General features: G+C 35.7%; 3 protein-coding genes across 4 annotated transcripts; 1 reads left to right on the plus strand and 2 right to left on the minus strand.

Annotated features, from left to right (window-relative positions):
• The first annotated feature begins 1,195 nt into the window (after positions 1-1,195).
• Positions 1,196-14,271, plus strand: LOC145731537 (organic cation transporter protein-like). The gene is made up of 9 exons (XM_081983362.1): positions 1,196-1,447; positions 1,505-1,795; positions 11,494-11,677; positions 11,735-11,993; positions 12,051-12,243; positions 12,307-12,412; positions 12,468-12,971; positions 13,026-13,198; positions 13,560-14,271. Exons 1-9 carry the CDS (start codon positions 1,374-1,376, stop codon positions 13,717-13,719), a joined length of 1,944 nt encoding a protein of 647 aa, XP_081839488.1. The 5' UTR covers positions 1,196-1,373; the 3' UTR covers positions 13,720-14,271.
• Positions 14,272-14,690: 419 nt separating this feature from the next.
• LOC145731538 (glutathione S-transferase-like) lies at positions 14,691-22,359 on the minus strand. 2 transcript variants are annotated; one of them, XM_081983365.1, is made up of 5 exons: positions 22,202-22,359; positions 16,473-16,626; positions 16,249-16,416; positions 16,052-16,194; positions 14,691-15,918 (listed from the first exon to the last, which is right to left on the minus strand). In XM_081983365.1, exons 2-5 carry the CDS (start codon positions 16,615-16,617, stop codon positions 15,739-15,741), a joined length of 636 nt encoding a protein of 211 aa, XP_081839491.1. In that variant the 5' UTR covers positions 16,618-16,626; positions 22,202-22,359; the 3' UTR covers positions 14,691-15,738. The 2 variants fall into 2 exon arrangements, with proteins under 2 accessions (XP_081839491.1, XP_081839489.1); XM_081983363.1 differs by lacking the exon at positions 22,202-22,359 and adding an exon at positions 19,156-19,334.
• On the minus strand, positions 19,422-22,107 carry LOC145731861 (uncharacterized). The gene is made up of 2 exons (XM_081983853.1): positions 21,945-22,107; positions 19,422-21,616 (listed from the first exon to the last, which is right to left on the minus strand). The coding sequence occupies exon 2, from the start codon at positions 21,594-21,596 to the stop codon at positions 19,584-19,586; it is 2,013 nt and encodes a 670-aa protein (XP_081839979.1). The 5' UTR covers positions 21,597-21,616; positions 21,945-22,107; the 3' UTR covers positions 19,422-19,583.
• Positions 22,360-22,532: the final 173 nt, after the last annotated feature.

Here is a 22,532-nt window from a genome sequence, read left to right on the forward strand (position 1 = left end):
ACAACAGTACAACAAGTAAGCTAAATACACAACAGAGAACGCCAAAATAAAGAAGAAAAAAGTGGAAGAAGCAACTAAAAACAAAATTGCAAACGATTCAAAAATAGAGAAAACAAGAGAAAAAGCACCAGAGTTAAAACAACAAGTAATGTGACGAAGTGAAAGACTACTGTCCGTTTCCCCTATCTTCATTAAGTTCCGATTAAAGGCAACTTAGCCAAGTATTCTTTAGACTGTAATATTTTGCACAGAATCTGTCACATTCAAATCTCAATTTAGCTTAAGTTGTTCTTAAAACCGAGAAGAAAGTGTCGGTGAAACGAGCATAAGAAACAGCAAGAAGAGCGAAAAAGTAAGATGTCTAGATAAAAAAACTAGAAAGAATCCAGACTGGATATACAGAGAGGAGGTATAGAGAGGAGATATTCTCTGGATAGAAGACTATCCAGAGAAATCCTAGTGGTACTCACTCACTCACTTTGTAGTAGTTAATTCAAGAATAACCCAAGAACCACTTGTTCAGCTCTAATTTGTTACCAATCAATATCACGTGATGGTTAGATGAACGATGTATACTGTGGTTATAAGACAGTAACCTCTCCTGCTTGTTTTCAACGTCTTTTGGAGATATAGACGTAACAATTAATATTTTTCATGAGCGCAAGTTTAAGCAATTTATGCAGAAACCAGGAAGCCTAGTAGTGATCATGAAGATGTTTTAAAACAAAGTTTTAATCACTCTTTCAAATGTTTTAAACACAATCTAGTTTTGAAGTAATTTGGCAACATTGCGGCCAGAATCGGAGTTTGCAGGAACCTTTGTTGACAATATAGAATAGGGTTCCTCCCTCATGAAGCTCAAAAATTGGTTCTCCTTTTCTGGCTTTTCAATCTAATTCCTATTTGCTAACGATGTTGGTCAGAAAACAGGAAATCATTTCTTTCATCCGTTGTGAGATGACAAAATTACTCAGTGGAAAACATACAGAAGGTGGTCATTTTGGATTTTCCCCTGATCTAGTTACTGGCTACTGAAGGAATTCCCTTGTCCGGTTACGCATTGATGACGTTTCAGAAGCTGAGCGAGCAAACCAGCGTTGCCGCACTTTCCGCATTAATTGTGAATTCAGGGTAAAAGATCAAGCGAATCAATTAAATCAGACCCAATGTCTTCTGCAGTGTAACGAACGTTGTAGCCGGCAAGGTCGTACCGCTAGTACCCGATCAGTATAAAACGTCGGTGGGTCTTGCAAAATCTTTTAGTTCGTCACTTTTTTGCCGCGATCGCGGGAATTCACATAAGGAACGTATCTTATGTGCTAGCCCGCTAGTGGTCCGGTAGTTCTGTGATTCGATATTTTCGCGTTGAAAAGATGCCACCTCAGGAGAAAGTCGTTGAGCCTCAACAAACTGACGAGAAGATGGACCTGGAAAGTACTCTATCCGGGTAGGTTTGAATGAATTAGAGTGTTAAAACACAAATACTGATATCCAACTCCATTAGGTACTCTAACAAGGGTTATGTGCCTGACAAAATCACCCCAAACCTTAAAGGGGAAAAGTGTCTGGAAACTACTAATCCAGAAAAAGAAGCACCAACGAAAAACTTTGATTTTGATGATCTCTTCCCCCACATTGGAGGCTTTGGCTACTACCAGATTTTCCTGTTCTTGATGATGATCCCTTTTGCCTTCTTCGTAGCCTGGGTCTATTTTACGCAAATCTTCGTCACCCTCGTTCCGGAAAATCATTGGTGTTGGGTGCCAGAACTGCAGAATTTGACGGTGGAAGAAAGGTAAGTTTTTTCGTTCTGGTTTGAAGAGGCGTGTTGTGTACATTTTGTATTTACGAAACGGGATGTGTGTACTAATGTGTGAAATGCACACACCATTAAATTCAACATAAATTAACTAAACGGAGAGGATTTGCATTGTTTTGCTTTGGCAACCGGGGGTCATCCAGATTTATTACTTTTTGTAAAGTTTAAATAGTGATATAAATCAACTTGTAAAACCTACGCCCAGTCTTAAAAGTTGAAAAAAACCTTGAAATATTGCACGCCCTAGTAATAATGGCATTTGGAAAAACTGTGGCATTTTCAACCTTCTTCGGATCCTGTTACTTTGTGACAGGTTAATGAGAAAGCGTTTATTGGCTGCGGTTCGACGTTCTCGGCTTTCAGTTTCAATGACAACGATAATTGTTATGCAATGAGAAAAGTTCAGCGATATCTTAAAGAATCAAGATTATATCAAATCAATTACAGCGCAAGAATTTCATTAAAGGCTGTAATTTTATATGGAAACAGCAATATATGCGATTGTGTAATGACTAGTTTAATCAAAAATAATGAAAAATGACTTATTGTTTGATCTATAAGATCAGTAAACCATACCTAACCTTTATGTGGAAATAGTTAAAATTAAAGTTCTAGAACAATTCATCAGAAGTATCAATCAAAACAATGCTCTTTACGTGTTTTAAGTTTAGTGCTATTAAGTTTGCCATGAAATTACTGCCATATTTGACAAAAATCGAGCACAGGTTCGTAAAAATCGCATCATTGCTATTTAGATACCCCGTAACTATCGAATTTGAGACAATCGGTACAATTTTACCAAAATTACACTGGTTTCGCCTAGAATTTTTGTCAAGCTATCAAAACTACTGTAGTAAATCCTTCTTATCGGTTTATCGACTAGTATCTCATAGTGTATTTATTTACTAAATATTTATAAGAATATCTTGAAATTAGTCAAACCTTCTAAGTATAATAATCTCTTAGAAGAGGTTTCCAAGCTTAGTTTCAGAATCAAAAAAGATGAAAAAATTGTTGAAAGTGTGTATAATATACGGGGTGTTCCAATTATAATCAAATCTTTGTGATTGGTACACCGAAGACAATTTATTCACCTTTCAATTAGGCCTACTCAAACTATGAAATTGAGTTACAAGAAAAAACAAATTAACCGGAAAAAACTAATCGTTCCCAATAGGCCGGTTATAGTATAGTTTCCATAACCTAAACCTACTTAACTAAACCATTATAAATCTATTGTTTGCTGTCAATTAAATGCGTTATTGAGTGGTGTAATTTGTTTTTTGGACGACGGCGAACAGGAAAAAAGTGTATAGGCAATTTACGCACCTGCAAAAAGTACTTTTAGCGAACACGAATATGGGCGGGGTATTGAATATTAATTGATATGACAACGATTAAAGGCCGTCGGGGCAATAAAATCGAAATGGGACGTCGTAAATGCCTCTTAGCCCAAAAACCACTCCAGATGGTTATATTTAGTGATTTGGTTAACTAGTTTGAAATAACAGGTTTTTATGACCCAGTACTGCTACATAACGTTTTCTAGTGTTATTGCATTATTTCCATGCAGTAGGTACCTACACTTTTTTCAAAAAGTACTTTTTTCAATTTTATTTACTTAGAAAATCCTAATACGTTTTTGTCAGCAGTTTGCTTCTCAATACTAAAACTTAATAGATGATTTCTTTATAGACATTTGTCTTGTAATATTTTAGTTATTAGTTTGTTATTTTCGGACAGTCTCTGGTCGTTAGATATCAATATGTTCAATTGATTGTATTAGTATATTAGTTTGCAATTAAAACAGTATTATAGATTTTATCTTAAACTCAAAAACTAAATCAAATAATCAGAATATATAAGACAGTTTTAGACTGTGACAGATTGTAGATCATTTTGTGCTATACCAGAGTCAGTCAAATTGTTTCTGTCAGCTTAATAGAAAATCAGATTACTGTTTGAATCCAGCATTTTAAACTATTTTATAACTTGACCAGATTATCTTAATTTGTCATTTTTATTGGTCTTTTCAATTACCATCCAGCACCGTAGGAATTATTAGAGAAAATGTTATTTCCAGGTTACAAACAAATATCAAACCAGACAATAACGTTTGTAAATGAGTCAGATACCATTCATCTTTTTTAACTAGCATTATTCTTTACATAATTGACTAGAATCGTAGATCTAATCTAGGCTATAGTACTCAATGATTACATCCAAGTTTGCCTACAATATATACAGAAATATATAAAAAAAAACAAATTAAGTAGAAAAACTAGTAAAATGTTGTTGATTTTGAGTTAATACCATTTTACACAATTTCAAGCTATTCTCACTATCCCAAATTGCAATATTAGACAGCAATCAATTTGAAACGTAAAACAAAGTCTAAATTATTAAAATAAACGGAAAGCTTAATCTACCTATATCATTATTAATAATCTACTAAGCGTATCATTCCTGTTTGTGTTTACGGATATCAATTGGTTGCACAAACCTTGATTTACACACTACTTAAATTAGATGACTGACCAAACTTACATGATTGAGTATCCCATTGTCATAAAAACATTTTTTCCTTTTTCTTCCAAGCAGTAATTATTACAGCAAAAGTCTTCATTACCGTGATCTAACCTTGCAACAGATCTAACCGGTAAGCTCATTAGCATCGATTTTTTTGTGTCGTGAGCCATTAGGCTTCATAATAGATCGTTTAGCAATTTTCTTCCATAAAAAGCGAACTACAGCAACAAGGATCGCATTAATCCTATAGAAACTGCGTCCGTAAATCGGAGACAGACTTGTTGAGGTCGTGAGACGTCACAATAAAATAATCGATAGGAAATCGTTGGCATGACTTTTAAAATCCAGGAGCAACCAATCGTTAATCGATCGCTTCCTGATTAAATTCGACGAAACTGTACTTAACTGTCTTCAATAAAAACGTAAAAATTAATTATTTTGTGTTTTTTAAATCCAACAAAAGAGAAACCTCTAATATCAAAATGTCCAAAAATTGTTCTCACGCTGATGATGGTTGCTGAAAACTGAAACGTCAAATATATAAAATTATCCTAACCTAACCTAACTAAAAAGGAACAATAATTGTTATGATAAATCAATAATAATAATAATATTACAAACCTAAAATTAGATTTTTATTGGTCACGTGACTGTTTGAACGAATTGGACCATGGCTCAACATTTTGAAAATGCTCTTTGCATGAATGCCATAAAAGTTAGAGATTAAACTGTTTTGTCTTATGCGTTTGCCTGCTACAGCCATTTTAATCTGCAATGGTAAATATCTCGAAAACGACAAAATCCATTTTTCAGAACAAAATTTGTCGAGATCGATTAGTAGAATTGAAAAATGGTATCAGTTATTAGGGATGTCTAACCAAAATCTGTGGTTGTCACTGATTTCATGTAGATGTATCAACGCTGAAACTACAAAAAAACAATGTGGTTCTCTTGTCAGTTTTAAATAAAAAATTTTATGCCACAAGCCTCTACGATGGACAGTTTCCTAAATACAGTACTCCCATTCTTGTTGGCCACCTGGTACATTTTATATACACAGTGTCCCAAATTCGATGGAAACCATAAAAGATACTGAGTAGGTTAAATGGAGACAAGTGCATTTTTGTGGACAACTGAAAAAAAATAGTACTTTGTCTGTCATTTATTATAATTTGTGACAACTCCAAAACACAATTTTGACTTTAAATTGTTTGTTTAGACATTTTGAAAAAATGTTATAATTTGAAGTTTTACTGATCACCAGACTTTAAATTTAAGCTTACAAACAAGGGCCACGTGACTGATTTGATCATTTTTTAACCAGGTTACCAGTATATTCACAATATGAGTTAAAGCAAATTTGCATTGATTTTAAGTATCATTAACAACGATTTGCTAATGAGGTGATCAAACTGGCTTCAAAACGAGAAAAGACGCAAATTACTGATTAGCAGTTGAACTTCGAATCGCAAAAACGGCCGTCACGACTTAATAATTACAGAACAAACACCTAAACTAAGCGGACCGTAAATGATTGCAATTCGCCAGCACAATATAGACCATCAGATAAAGTCAAGTTCATTATTATTATTATAATCCAATATCCTGATCCTGGTCGATTCGAGGGCCGCTAGTTTTTCTGTGCAAAGAAAAAAAATCACGTTCGGCGCCGCTTGAATGCGCACGCCAAATTAGCGCAATATTTCTATTACTACGTTTACACCTCATGTTCAATTCTTAAGTAGACGAGCCACGATTTTTCATACGGCTCCTAATTAAATTAATTACCTTTTGTTTAGTATTCATTAGCTTAATTGATTGCGGGAATAATTAAAGTGCGCTCCGCATTAGCGTGGTTAGTTGACGGTGACGTAAACCTTGATTTTTGCAAGAAGTTTTATTTTGCACGCGTATTCAAGTTTAAAACGCACAGTCTAGTTGTTATTGACAGTCTAACATATAGAACATATCAAGACAGTAAAAGGTCTTCAGGATTGATTTTTGACAGTCTGGCGACAGTAAGAATAAAGCTTATAGCATCAATTTTGACAATTTACAGACTCTAAGGAAGTTTTCACAATCAGAGGATAATAAGAAAGTGTCAAAGCAGTAAGAAGTCTTCAACATCAAAATTTGACAAGCTGAGCTCATTCATAAGGCTTACAGCACTAATTTTGACAAGATAACATACAGCAAAACATGTAAAGACAGTAAAAATTCTTCATGATTGATTTTTGACAGTCTGACTACAGTAAGATTAATGGTGGATTCTTCTTCTTAATCCGCCGTCTCCCGCCGGAGGTTGGCAATCATGATTCTGGATGTAGCAGCTCTGAAGATGTCAATTGATGGTCTTTCAGCCAGGAGTTTTGTCTTCTTCCCACTGATCTTTTTCCTTGTATTTTTCCTTCAATGATCAGTCTCAAGAGTTCATACCTTTCGCCTCTCATTATGTGAGTATGTATCCCGTTTTTTTCCTTAACGATCAGCAACAGTTCTTTTGATTTTCCCATCCGCGCAAGGTCTTCCAAGTTGGTGATTCTCTGCACCTACGATATTCTCAACATACGGCGGTATAAATACATCTCAAAAGCGTCCAGCTTTTTCTCTGTAGTCGCATAGAGAGTCCATCCTTCACTACCATATAACAAGGTTGAAAATATATAAAATCTGATCGTTCTAAGTTCTAGGCTCAGTTCGGATCTCGTCAAAAATTGCTTCATATCAATAAATGTTTTTCAGGCCTGCTCAATTCGTGCTTTTATTTCGATCTTGGGGTCGCCCTAAGGTTCACCTAGGCTAAGTTGTGATTTGACTGTGACAGATCATATGCAAAATGTCATAGTCAAATTAAATATGTCGGTGTAATCGGCCCTAAAGCTTATAGCATCAATTTTGACAATTTACAGACTGTAAGGATGTGACAAGACCGGAAGATATGAAATAGTGAAAATCAGAAGACAATAAGAAAGTGTCAAAATAGTAAGAAGTCTTCAACAACAAAATTTGACCAGCTCAGTTCATTTAGAAGATTTACAGCACTAATTTTGACAATATAACATACAGCAAAACATGTTGTTTTGAAAATTCTACAAATCATTGATTTAGACACCAATACAATTTCAAGGGATTATTTAATTAATTACATATAGGTAACAAGTTTCTTAATAGAAGAATTGAATTAAACCTTCTGATATTATAATCACATGTTTGCAAGTGGTTCTCATGGAAACTCCTTTATAAACCACTGCTACCAAATTGATTTTTTGCCACACAATTTCTAATTTTTAAGAGCTTTCGACCTTAGACCTAATATTGCTATAACCCAATGCATTTAACTTAGTAACTAATTAAAATACACTATTTAACGGAACAAGCCTATTACAGTACACAATAGACTGCCTGACGACGTAAAGTCCTTGCAGAATATTGGTTTTAAAAACAACGCTAAAAAATTCTATTAAGTATGATATATTTTAATTATATACAAAGTTTTTTAGAATACTTAATAGATTTTGTTTTATGCCACATAATTAGTTCACCATATAACAACTAGTCTAGTATAAATATTAATTAATATGTGGTGGAGTTGGCAAAATAGAATCAAACATTTTTCGGCTCAAAGTGTTAAAAGAGATATTTATTCCGCAAATATTTGTTAAACCAAGTATCAGTGTTAAGCGTAGTGATAATTATTTAATAGTGAATTAACATTTGACGTATTGTAAGAAAGAAGAAGAGTAAAAATTCAAATATTGATACGTTTAATTGTGATGAATATTATTTACACGTTTATGGAAGTTTGGGTTAATGCCAGTTTACCTTGAACACCTATTTACATTAATTAGGTTTGAATGACTACTAGCAAATACTAGTAAGAGGACTAAAAAAATTCCACTGTAGTGGAATTCATAGAACTAACTTTGCAGTTTAGCACCAAATTTAGCAACTTAATATTTACTCTGAAAGTGTTCAACTACAAATTAGTGTATTTTGAGCTTTACGAGTTCTCAAGGAATCTTGTCATAAAAAACAGATTATTTGTAATAAACGAGCAAGTCTGGTTTAGATCGCATCATCTGACATTGAAGATGTAAAACACAATATCGGTGACTTTGTCAACTCTGTCCATATTTCTACAACAGACACGTATACTTATAAGGTTTTCAAATTTGTCGTTTATGCATCAGAAAACAGCTATTTAATTGGATTGAATAGTAATGTTTACAACAGATTTAACAGTAGCATAATATTAGTATTATATCAACAACCAAAGCAATAAATTAGCATTTCTCACTAATTATAACTAATTTTTCAGGTAAACAGAGATACACATTATTATTACAGATAAAGGCAATTATCATCTTATTTAAAATATTAAAAGCAAATTAAAGTTTCTAAAAACATTGTTTATTTTCTTGGTGCACGAGGAAAGATGGAAACTTTGATAAATTTGATTTTAAATTACAAAAATTAAAACGTACGTTTTTTAAATGAAGCACTGTGTATATTATTATCAAAAATAAAATGCTATTAAAATTGACTAATTATGATCAAAGAAGTTTGTAAAGCTCTATGTAGAGAATTTATTTATTGAGGTCACATGACTGAAGTAATTACATAATTGCCATAATTCCCATAACGAGTTCAACAAGATGTTTTCAATTATCAACAGTATCAAACTTAAGTGACATTGTTATAAGGCATTTAATAAAACATAAAGCTATAAAGCACGTTTTGAGAATGGACTGGACTTTTCATCTGAACTGTACTAAATTTTCATGTAACTGAAAGGGGACATTTCAATGAAGTATTGCCTAATCATTCGTATAGCAAAAATCAAACAAATTAAGAATGACGTCACCAATTTTAAGTGCAGGCAAAACCAGAACACATTTACATAAAAAACTAAGTATACTATCTTAGTGTTGTTGCGTTGTTGGGCACCGACAAACTTTCCAAATTTACATAACTGTCATAATTCCTCTTTACGAAAGCAATTGCATTTATTTAATATGTGAAACAAGTAAACAACATTTGAATTAGTTATCTTTCATATCTTCAATACTTTAACAACAATGTAAATTTATGCAGCTGTGACGTCAGATTACTTTAGTTTGGTTTTCGGTATACATGATTCACACACAATTTCTGTTGTAATGTTATCCAGACTGACCCCTCAAGCATGAAATTTTCTTTTAGTATGCACGTTTTCTAACGGATTTAATGTAGTGATGGCATTGAACGAGGTATGTAATGTGAATATAGGTGCATTAGAGTAAGCTGAAATTATCTCGAGGCTGTGTACACCCAAATCAATACACAGAAACTTAGTGTTATTATAAGCTGGAATGTAGTCTAGTTTTCAAGAGCAAATCTAAGTTTTGTAAACATTTTAGTACATCATGACCTGGTAATGCCTTACCAATGCATTGCAATCTATACTAACAAATCCATTATAGATCAATGCTGGCTTATCAATTTGTGGTTTTGAGAATTTAGATTGATTTTCTGGCATTTGCTTATAAAATGTTTAGGCTTTGATACCAATAGAATTGTTAGTTTGAATGGCCTACAAAATTTACGTCCTTTGGCTTGTCGCACCTTTATCTTAATATTCAGTTTCTTGCCGGATTGGTTAACTGATCATTGGAAAAATTCTTATAAAACTTGGATGGTATTTAAACTTAACCGTTTGCCAAAAAATGGAAAAAAAAGCCGATCAAGGCTGCGGTCCGATTGAAAAATGGCGAGCGCACGAAATTCCGCGGTTTGCGGTCGTTTGCGACCATTTTAAGCCGCGAATCCAATTGAAATTATTAATGAGACAATTATGCACGCTAATTCGCACGATTTTTGGAATGCATATTTTTTATTGTTACTTAACAGCAAATGAAACATTAGACAAAGAGATCCGGTGAAACAGCAACCAGGCTAATCAAGCAAACGAGATACCCAATTTGCATACTATTCATTATTTAGTCGGTTCATTTACGTATTGATTGTCCAATACATTCTAAAATGGCTGTATACACGACCCTGAAAAATATTTCTGTAATAATAATTGCTTAAAAAACTACCAGCTGAGTGGTAGGAAATCAAAACGAAAGTGCACTTGTAACAGTTTTTTTAGCAGGAAAAACCACGCAGCACACCCAGATCAAGACAAAAACAAGCAAATTACCCCATTCACCTATCCTTTAAAAAACGAGAAATTGCGAAATCCAGTGTTAGATAACGGAACAAGAACACCGACCCATGTCTCTTTTAATCGAAAAAATACTTTTACGTAACAAACTTCAAGCACACCTGAGCACCAGACAAGAAATGGTTGCGTGTAAGCCAAATTACCTACCAAAAGGCATTTCAATGCCATCGGCCCAAGTTTAAGGTTTTTTGGCCATGCCATTGACTCAAATTAGTCGTTGGGTTGGTTGGGCGAGAGGAAATTGTTTATTCATATTAACAAACAGAAATTCGAATGGACGCCCACTTGATTGTGTATTATTAGACCAGGAACAGAACCATGGTGATACCTGAGATGCAAGGTAACCAATATTGGCTCATTAGTAAATACCATCAGTCAGAGCTGTCTCAGTTAATCAACTCTGGACTTGTAATTGCTTAGTATTTAAAGACTTCTGGCATTTCTAAAATAATTCTACAGCCCTGTAGGAATTTCAAGAAATTCTTGAACCTTTAGAAGTATTGTAGTGATTTCTGACAGGGTTGGAAGGCTTAGAAAATGTATAGAGACTTTTGACAATTCTTGGCAGGCTTTAAGTACTATTCAGAAGCTACTGGCATTTACAAAATGAGCCAGAAATTATTAGCATTAAGTCCAAGGTGAAATATTAACAAAAATGTAAAAACTAGCTCTTAATGCACCTTTTAGTTCAAAATTAAGACAACAACTGCAAGTCTACTTTAAGTAAACTGTACTTACTTGTTGCATTCAAGAATATTGACAAGAAAGAAGTGTTTGGTGTGATTTTCTAATTCTATATATATTTTCTATTTTTTTTTCTATTCTATATTTTCTATCAGTGATTAATATGACTATCAAACAGTGTTGCCACTTTTCTCAAATACAATCTTGTCCACTTGAACATAATTTATAAAGGTACGATACTCATTTTTTTCAGAATTGCATTGGCCATTCCAATGGACGGTGAGGTGCTAAACCGTTGTAAAATGTACGACGTCAACTACACTGAAGTGCTGGCTAACGGCTACACTCAACCAGATTTGTCCTGGAACATAGTCCACTGCAAACATGGTTGGGAGTACAACACCACTGAAGTGCCTTACTCCACCATAGCCACCGAGGTAGGTTTAGTATAGGTAGGTTTATTGTTGTGGTGTTTTATTTTGATTTGATTTTAGAATGACTGGGTGTGTGACAACGCTGCATTGCCCAGTACTGCCCAGTCGATTTTCTTCTGTGGCGCCATCTTGGGCGGTTTGGTGTTCGGATGGTTGGCCGATCGACTTGGAAGAATACCCGCTCTAGTGGGCACCAACTTGGTGGGCTTTATCGGTGGGATGGCCACTACCATGTGCTCCTCTTTTTGGGCATTCGCCGCCTGCAGATTTTTGGTGGGAATGGCATTCGACAACTGCTTCACTATGATGTATATTCTAGGTTAGTTATTTGATTGGTGATTTTACTTTGGCTGATACTGTCAGTTTGGGGGAATAGTTTTAGAGTATGTGGGACCAAAATGGCGAACTTTCGTGGCTAACATGTCTATAGCTATTTTCTTCACCTTTGCCGCTTCCATACTGCCTTGGATTGCTTTGTACGTTGCTGATTGGAAGATGTTGTGTTACGTCACTAGCGCCCCATTGGCTCTGGCTATATTTACTCCATGGGTGGTTCCTGAGTCTGCAAGGTATGACAGAGTTCATCTACTTCTTTTTTTAGATATTATATAAGTAATATTATTGTTCTCTAGGTGGTTGGTATCTCAAGGTCGTATTGACAAAAGCATTGGTATTCTCAAGAAGTTTGAACGTATCAATAGAAGACAAGTGGATCCAAAAATTTATGACCAGTTTAAAGTAATTAAACATTTTTGTAAATAGTGTGTCAATATTTACATTATTCTGTCCACAGGACAGTTGTCTCAGGATGCAAAAAGAAGACGAATCAGACCGGAATTACACCGTTCTGGATTTGTTTAAGACACCACGACTCCGTAAAATCACCATTATTTTGATCTTGTTGTGGATGGCTATTTCGTTGGTGTTTGACGGTCACGTGAGGAACGTTGGCACGCTAGGATTGGATATATTCTTGACGTTTACCATCGCCAGCGCCACTGAATTTCCGGCAGACACTTTCCTAACTGCGGTTCTTGACGTTTGGGGTCGAAGATGGTTAGCTTGTGGTTCAATGGTTGTGAGCGGCATTTTCAGCATTTTGGCCACCGTAGTCCCATTGGGAATACCTTCAGCTACTCTAGCTATATTCGGTCGATTTGCCATTAATATTTCCTACAACATCGGATTGCAGTACGCTGCTGAGTTACTTCCCACAGTGGTGAGAGCTCAAGGTGTAGCTCTAATCCACATTATGGGCTATGTGGCCAGTATAGTAGCACCTTTTGTGGTTTATATGGTACGTTTACTTGTTTAGTTAGATCATAATTGCTGTAACCATTTAATTTTTTAGGCCAACATTGATCTGTCTCTACCGCTTCTCATTTTGGGGGTATTGGGCATAGCTGGAGGTATTCTGGCTCTGTTCCTTCCGGAAACTTTAGACCAAGAGCTGCCACAAACGTTACAAGATGGAGAGAACTTTGGACTGGACCAGAAAATCTGGGACTTCCCCTGCATCAAAAGGTACACCATTGCATTTTAGCCACAAGTCCCCATATGCAGCATTTGCGTTAATTTCAGGACAGAGGGTAGTAAAGTTTGATTGACCATGAAAAAGCAGCAAGCTGAAAGCTGCTTAGAGATTTACGCAAATGCCGCAAATTTGCACTTACTTTTAAATTTAATTTATTATGCTCTGTCTCTGGTTCACCACAGTGTCAATTTTGCTTTTTTTCTTTGGTCCTCCTCCTCATTATCTGTCTTACTTCAAGTCACTGTTATTTCGGTGCTTTTTACACAATTTTCTTGCTATCCTGTACATTGGTAACCATTTTCCCCATATTTGAGTAACTGTACTTGAGTTAATCAATCAAATTTATTACAGGGCCAACCAATCAGAAAAGCCGGCTTTCGAAAGGACAAGTTCTACGAGACCTTCGATAAGGGCGTCGTTTAGAGGGGAGGCGCGTTCTAACATGCTCAATCGGGGCTCAATTAGGTCAAGAAAGTCCGTGGCTCTACCCGAAAATCCACCGAGTGTTTAAGGGCTTGTTGACTGTCTTGACGTATTTTCAGTATTTTTGACCTTCCTATCTCTCTTTAAAAAAAAAGTAAACCGGGACTTCCGTCCCGACATTGAGCTGTGATTTCATTGGTGCGCGCCGAGCTGTCATTTTATGTTTGACAGCTCACCCGTAGGTGATCGATGCCATATATACTAAAAATTGGCTTTCGACGTCAATTTGGCCGATATATATGGTCCCGTTTAGTTAGTTAATTTATTTACCACATACAGGGTCTATTTAAGTAAGTGCAATTAAAATCAAAGCAAAAAGAAGTCGTTGCGCAATTTTAGAGAGTGTAAAAAAAGTGTTCTTAATAATAATGCGCAATTTATTTGCACTGATTTATGTAAACCTCTTGTATAAGAAAGTTATACGTTTCATAAAATATGTATAGTATTCTAATAGAAAATATTTATAAATTATTTGTCTTAGATAAGTGTATATATTGTAGTGTTTATACCCAAAATCGCATTTGTATTTCTAGATTAATTTGCACATATTATGGCAATACTAAAAATGTTTTTCCAATAATGTTGAGAGTTTTATTTGAAAGTGTCTTTTGAAAGGTGAATCATAGGTTATTATTTATAGCCTTTCCCTCATACCTATATAAAACATGTTAGTAGCACTTGCATTAGGTCTGTTCTCAGCAAGAATCTCCAACTAATATTCAGGGAAATAGGTACATCCATTGGTCACAAGTTAGAAAATGTCAGATAAAACCAACAAAACTTGACATTTACGGTTTCTGAGTTGGAAACCAGTCAGGGATCATGGTTGTTCTGTCAAAATTACTTTCGTTGTGCTTATTGGTAAATTGTGAATTAGTGTGCGTGTGAGTGGAATTGATCCAAGCTGTTCTTGAGAGCTTTTTCATTATGGCTTTTTAAATGTAAGATAGAGTATCTTAGTGTGGTTTCCATAAAAACTATAAGTAAGAGACATTTGCAAACGTTGTGAAAAAAACAGCTTTTTACTTTATTTTTAAACAGACATTATTTCTTAATACTAAAAGTACTCTAAAAATAATTATGCTTTGTTGTAATATACATCACTGTCTAATTTACAGAGTCGTCAATAAAACATGTTAAGTACCACTTGCATTGTAAACCAACTAGATTAAGCAAACTGCTGACTAAACTAACAATTATTGTAACATTGTTTATTGATGACGCAGGTACTACGTTACGGATGGTGGTTTATTGCTACAAAACAACATAACGACTACAACAATAACAGTATTTATAACCACAACATTTGATATAGTATTTTGGCGCGGCATTTAAAATTGCCGCCATAATACTTTTTTTACAAAGTTGGGTGTCGTGAGTAAAAATAGCAAAATGGCTGACCGCATTGCTTTCCCTAAGTGTGTACTTTCCTGAATTTGTCTGAAAAAAACTAAAATGGCAGTGGATTTGCCTTTACCCACTAGTAACACTAATACCTATTGATCTTATAAAATATTTACGTAAGTTAGTATAGCGTTTTCACTACTAAGTGTTGTTACAAAATGGCTGCCAAATTGCACTGTTCAAGATGATGTTTTGATGATATTTCCTAAACTTATTTTAGACATCTGTTTTACACCTTTTCTTTATGTGCTGTGACAGTTAATCAACTGACAGGAGCCGATATTAGAAACTATATATAGCTACAGAAGTCTATTTTGACAGTTGTCATGGGATGTTGCTAAAATCATATCCATTAAACGAGCTCCATAAAAAGCTATAAAAGATATTTTACAATTTAAGAAGTGTGATTGATGATATCTTCATGGCTGGGACAGTCAGTAATGTGTACAAATTAATTTATGACTTTATGATTAATTAACTGACTAACTGACATTGGCAGCCATTTTGTAACTGATCGGTGATAACAAAATGGCCGGTTATACCTTACACCGGCCATTTTGATTCCGCACAAAAATGGCGGTCGTTTTTTTTTGTGTTTTATCCGAAGGATGGTTGCCGTTTTCACTCAAAACGTAGAAGTTTCCTAGAATCTCGGCATTGGGGATCGTGGTGGTCTTGTCTCCAAGTAACTTTTGATACCCGGGATTGCGTGTACTTTGTCCTTCAAGCCCTTAAGTGACGGATAACCGTTTAGGGAGGTTTTTCCGTAGGTGGTTTCGAACTGATCTAGAAGAACCGCAAACACCAAGTCTGACCAAGTGATCTGGAAAGTGTTTTAGGTTAAGAGTGGAAAGTAAATCTTTGCTACTTAAAAAAGGCAAAGTATACTCTCTATACGTTTGGCAACACAAGAAAACTGATGACTTGACAACAATTTTTAGTATCTAATTTCTTACGTCATCTCCCACCGAAAATCCTCCATTATCCTTGACAATGGTTTCAAATTTGGACAAATAAAATGGTAACTCCTCCTTGGTGAGCCTGGCACGCAACTCCTCACGTTTAATAGGGTCGACTTCCTTCATAGCTTGAGTAACACCTGAAAATAGGGTGGTTTAGTTTGAGTGAGTAGGCACATGCGTGGTTAACCTACTAGCCTGAAGATCACCTAGTGTGTCGACCAAAACGTCGCACTGTAGCTCCTCCCATTCGTTTTTGCCGGCCAATCCAAACCTTCGCGCCAAGTATCGTGCTATAGCGTTGCTTTGTGCCACTGGTTTTCCGTCAATCTCCAGTACGGGTACTTTACCGAAAGGGGTCGCTGTTAACAAAACAAATTGTTACAACCTGGTGAGGTGTACTTGTGGCAACACCGACATTTTTTAATTTCCGGCCACTGGTCCTTCTGGAAACGGAAGTCTTCGTAGTCGACACCAGCGTAGGCGAAAATGTACCGGATATGTTCGGCCCTTCCGGGAATGTCAAAATACAGCAACTTGTACTGGTGCTGGTCCTCCGCCATGTTGCCTTTCTGCGTTAACGGAAAAGAAATTAAGGATTTTTGATGATCGATCGTACGGGAGTTTTTATGGGGGAGAATGACGTGCAAAGTTCGTCTCCCAAGGGTGGCGCACGTGACCTCAAGGCGTAATCGCGATCCCCCCACCCCTCACCTCGATTCAAACCGCGCGAAAAACTTGGATGGATTTGTGACTCAAAATCAATGTAACCTACACGTTTCGACCCTAAAAATAGCCCTTTAAATGTAAGCAGTTTTCGCACTGATTATTGCTATACGCATTATTGTCACATCTGAAGAAATATGTTATAGTGATGAATGTGATGTTGGAACCGTTTGTAAAAACTTTCAACCACAAGATTGGAATTAGGTTACATTGCTAGATTTCCCAACTTCATGTTGAACCTTTTGCTATATCGTGACAGTTTCACTTCTGATTAAGACCTTTAATCGTGATCACTATTTTTAGCTGGACGTATGTGTGCGTCACGAAACCAGGCAATTGGGACCGCAGATATCATCTCCACGTCCGTTCTATTCTGATAAACTTTAAACGCCCTTTAAGATTTTATCATCGCTCGTTCCTCAACATGACGTGTGTTATCACTGTTTTTAACGACAAAAAAACTTCCATAATAGCTCTATCTTTTATACAAACACACTATAAAGGGCGCGGTTCAATGAATAAGGGTCGCAATAACCACAATGTGGCTGTATATTAGAGTGATTAAGGGCTGTATCGTGCGGCAACATTAATGCGGATTTGCATCCCTGCGCAACAGCCCGACGGAATATAGAAAAGGGCTAAAATTGGGCCACTTTAAAAGTCATTTTCTTTCCAGCAGGGCGGTTTTGGAATTGGGCCAATTGTGTTTTCGTTTTCAAACACAAGGATTTCGTCAAAAGATTGATTAAATTAGGAAAGCTTTTTTAGATTTGGAAACTCATTAATCTGTTGTTTACCAAAAGATTTGAGTTGGAGAAAGCCTATACAGTTCCACCTATATAAATTGAATTGTTAATGTATTATTTATAACAGTTTTAATTAATTTTTTCTAGTAAATAAAACTCTCTATAATTTTTGCAGTTACTGATGGTAAATAATAAACCGAACTCAGTTCAGTCAGTCATTTTGCATTTGGTATGAATAAGCTAATCTAATAACACTTCTTCTAGAATTACCTTAAAAATATGCTTGAAACTAAGTAAGGCACTAAAGCTACTTCTTGATTATGGTGGAGTTATTTTAAAAATACATAATACTCACTAGATTGTAGCAAAGGGTGCTCAATTATAGCATTTTGTGCTTTTAATGAGCTGTACCTTGCTTAAAAATCTTAAAGTGGGTAAAAGTAACGGTTTTCCTGGAGGATTTTTATCAAAATTAATTTTTATTTGGCCACATGGTGCACACAACCCTTTTTTTATCAAAAGTGAAGAAGAACTTTGTCAAGACTTCACTAAAAATGTTTCTGGCATTATACCGACCTTTGTTATCTGATAAGTTAGTAAATTTGGCAGTTTCTGAGGTCCAATTAGTCTATAACAGGAATTTCATTGAGACAGTACCAATATGGTGCTTTACAAAGTAGCCTAATATAATAAAGCTGCAAAAAACAGTAATTTTGACATAACTTTGGTGCACTTTACCGTAAAATCGCAATTAAAAGGGTTTAGCGACTTTTTTCAAAGTATTTCAAAAACCAATTTAGACCACAAAGTGTCATACATGTCATACATTACTGATATTAAAAAATAAGGAGCACATATTTAAAAAAATGAAGTTGATGATGGTTCTACAGACGGAAACGTCGAAATAGAAGACTATCAGTTTTTTGCGGCTTTAAAAATTGCTATGGAAAAGTGTAATTAGTTGTATTATTTATTCCCTTTTAACCACATCTGTATCTCCAACCGTTTTCAAGATTCCCTCCTTATCCTGGACACATACTGTACGTTTAACAAAAATGATTAATAACTGATTTTCAATTCACAGCATTAATAAAGAATGTTCTTTTCAACTTGAGAATCAACCAGAAATTTGAGAATTGTATTAGAAAGTAAAAAATTGGAATCAAATTGGCCAGTCACTTTTGACTTATTTTAAAATTTAAGGTCCCTCAACAGTAATTGAAGGCTTTATTCACTACTATATAACTATAGTAGGTTTTTCATTACAATACTTTTCCTACTTACTAACTGTAAATTATACCTCCATAATCTCTATATAATTTCTACGCAACTTGAAAGCCTTAAAATTAGTCAAATTCTAAAAAAATAGACTTCTTTACGTTCAAAACAATCCTGATTAAGTATATATTTTTATTACCATCATTGATGGTTAAAATTCAGTCATATGCTCTAATATGGTGTTTCTTGACAAAGTTTGAGACCTTAAACCAATTTTATTGAATTGGAAAACCCTAAAGAAAAATCTAATCTAAATGCAACGAAATCCAATCCGCTAGAGATCAGTCTTCTATTGGTTTATTTGCACCAAAAAAAAATGTGAAAAGAAAACAAACTGTGGAATTTGCTTACATAGCGATCCAATAAATATTGAACCAGGAAAAACGAGAGGGCACTCAACAGGAGATGTAAATACATCTCCTGGGATTTTCACTGCAAATAAATAAGCAAACAGGGTGATACGTAACACGCGGCTTGGTAAAATAATAAACCGATGTTCTATTATAGCGAGTAATCTAAAACACTAATTTATTATAGGGGAAGTTTACCTAAAATAGGATACTTAAGGTTTGAACCTGGTTTATAAAAAAGTTTAGCTACAAAATCAGAAACAAACGTCATGATGGATATATCAAACATAACTTTATTAAAAAAATAAACATAACATATGATAGTATTAAACATAGAACAAAAACATTTTTTCTTCTTAGGTGAGTGAAATTTCCCATTTTAGGAACACGTATATCTAAAACGGGATCAGTATTGTTTCTAAAATGGGATTATGTGCATACGCACAGATCACATATGAAATAGCTGGCTTCGTTGTCTGATACACCGCAAGCTTCGTGGACCCATCTTTGACAGGAACTGCATTGAATCCACTGGTCACCAGGTTTGCTGCTTATAAAATCTACTTCACAATAAAAGCACACTGGATTTTCTTCCTCATCACTGTTTTCTTTGGTCATGTCTATTTTTTGGATATTCTTGTCTTTGGTCTTGTTTTTCCCATTCACATCTTTTTGGTATCTAGTCTTGTTTGTTGCTTTATCAGTCTTTACTTCGGCCGAACTATTTTTCCGTAGTTTGGAGATTTTTTTTACTGATTTTTCCTTCGATAGTGCCTTTCCTTTCAAAGATGGCAATTTACCGGTTGACACTTTACGTTGTTTCCCTTCTATACTGGCATTTAATTCATTCTTATAAGGTGAGCTCGTTAAGATGGCAGCTTTACCTCTATTTCCAGTTTTCGCAGGCCTTCTTAATGCTGCTTTTGGGTATGGACGAATCATTTCTGGTGAAATTTGAAAAATATTGGCCAAAGGTTTATCATCATCACTGGAGAAGCTGTCATCTGAGTCAAGAGGACGAGTTGATTCTGATTGTGGCAGTGTGTGGGTTGAATATGAAGTTGATGGCGGTGGCGTTTGATGTCTGATTGGAGAGGTTGATTTTGATTGTAGCAGTGTGTGGGTCGAATATGAAGTTGATGGAGGCGGAGTTTGGAGCCTGATTGGAAATGGTGGTTCTCCGTCTGGTGAGCCGTCTTCCGTTGAAATTAATTCATTTTCTGGCTGATCAGTGGGATCAGCAGCTATAAACATATCGTCAGTGAAAACGTGGCGATTAACGGGAAATAAGCCAGTTTTCTCAAAACCATGAATGGCATTATTGGGTGTTGCTGCCCTTAAGTAGGCCTTTCCAAATAATTTGCCTATTTGGTAAATTGTAACGACTCTACCTGGATTGTTCCTTAGAAATGTTTCAACCTCTTGACTGTAGAATGTCGATAAAGGTGCCATAAAAGAAACGTCTAGCGGTTGCATGCGATGACTACAATGTGGTGGTATGCACAATATTGTAACACCGTGATCCCTGGCTTTCTCTATCACAATTATGTTTTGGGTATGAGTTTTATGGCCGTCCAATATAAGCAAAGAAGGGTTTTCTTTTGAGGCATTGGTAAATTTTAAAAAATGGTCGAACCACTTTTCGAAGAGGTTTAATTGCATCCAACCAGAAGAATGGCAGGCTACTATGGATTCAGGGGGTAGCCCAATTGAAAACTCCTCCTTTACGCGAACTCGTGGGAAAATGACCATGGGTGGAACATATGTTCCTGCAGCACTTATGCATATTACCGCAGTGCATAGTGTTCCTCGTTCTGCTGAGGTTAACGTTCCTACTTGCTTCCTACCTTTCATTGCAATCACCTTAGATGGACGCCCTTGTACAGTTGTTAATCCCGTCTCATCGACGTTAAATATTCTAGATGGTGCATACGCGTATCTATCTTGCAGGGGCTCCAGCAAATCAAAAAATTTGTTTACGGCAGTTGCATTGAAACCTTTAGCGCGAGCTGCCGATGTTGCTTCTGGTCTCCTCAGGGAAAGGTGATTTTTTTTCATAAAAGATCGGAGCCAAGCCCAGCCAGCCATTTTTTTATTTTTATTAAAATAGTGTTTCAAATTGTTCCTTTCTGCTAACTGAAACGCTAACCTACGAACATCTGTACACGTTAATCCAAAAAGCATGCTCTCCATAGTTTTTACGTAGTCAACTAGAAGTTCTTCCATTTGGCGCGAAAAAGTTCGTTGTCTACTTCCCAAGCCTTTTTGATGCCCGGTAATTTGTTTATTTAAGTTTTTTACTCTTCGCTCAAGGGTGCTTTTTGGCACCGAAAAAATTTTTGATGCTTTTAAGTAACCGTATTTGCCAGTTGAAACCGATCTGATTGCTTTCGCCATTTCTTCCTCGGACCAAGACTGACGAGTTGTTTTCCGAGTTGCCATATTTGCTAATAATAATGATTCTGAAATGAAAAAATACCAACAATGTTCACGGCAATCGTATTAAAATTAAAACAGGAAACGAGCATCTTGTTTCTAAAATGGGATATATCCCGTTTTAGAAGCACATGCCGCATCCCATTTTATCAACACATGTACATATAACCGAAAATGGCTGCAATTTTTCTATATAGAAATATAACCTTAAAATTTCATAAGTTAAGTGATTGTTTAAGCCCTAGCAACTGACAAAAAAATAATCGGCTTCATCTCATTGGTCATATAGGTCAAAAACTTATGTTTGTAGATCGAAATTTTTACAATAAATATGTTGAAAACATAAAAACTCACCTAGCGGCGTTACACCTGTCACGATTTTGGTCAAACTGCTGCACGTTACTCATACACGGACTGGAAGTATTAAGTCAATAGTACAACAGGTGGCGCTATATCTTACTACGAAATAATTAGGGTATCCCGTTTTACCTTAGTATCCCATATTAGGTAAACTTCCCCTAAATCTTTAGGACAAGTCACACTTCAGTAACCTTATCACCCGTTTTATCTAACCCAGTTTTAAAGCAGTGGCGCTACACTGAAAAACTCACCTGGTTTTAACAGTGACGTAATATAACTAAGAAAGCAAAATGTGGAAACTCTCCCAAGAAATATCTCTTCGACCTCTCTGAAACCGACTGAAATTTCAGCCAGGGACTTCCTCCAGTTTCTCCACTTTGCAATTATCGCGCAACTCTATGAAAGTGGCGCGCGACTTGCTCCTGGATATAGCCTCCTTCTGGGAGCGGTGCTCCAGCTGTCTAGTGACGTCATTTCAAATTTATTGTGACGTCAAATGGTTTTTTTTTTTAATTTCCTCAAAAAGGAGTTCAGCCAGGTGACTTTTACAACGTTGGTACGTCACCTCGACATATCTATGTT

Source organism: Ips typographus, linkage group LG7 (genome assembly GCF_016097725.1).
Source record: "Ips typographus isolate SLU linkage group LG7, UJ_Ityp_2.0, whole genome shotgun sequence".
Lineage (NCBI taxonomy): Eukaryota > Metazoa > Arthropoda > Insecta > Coleoptera > Curculionidae > Ips > Ips typographus.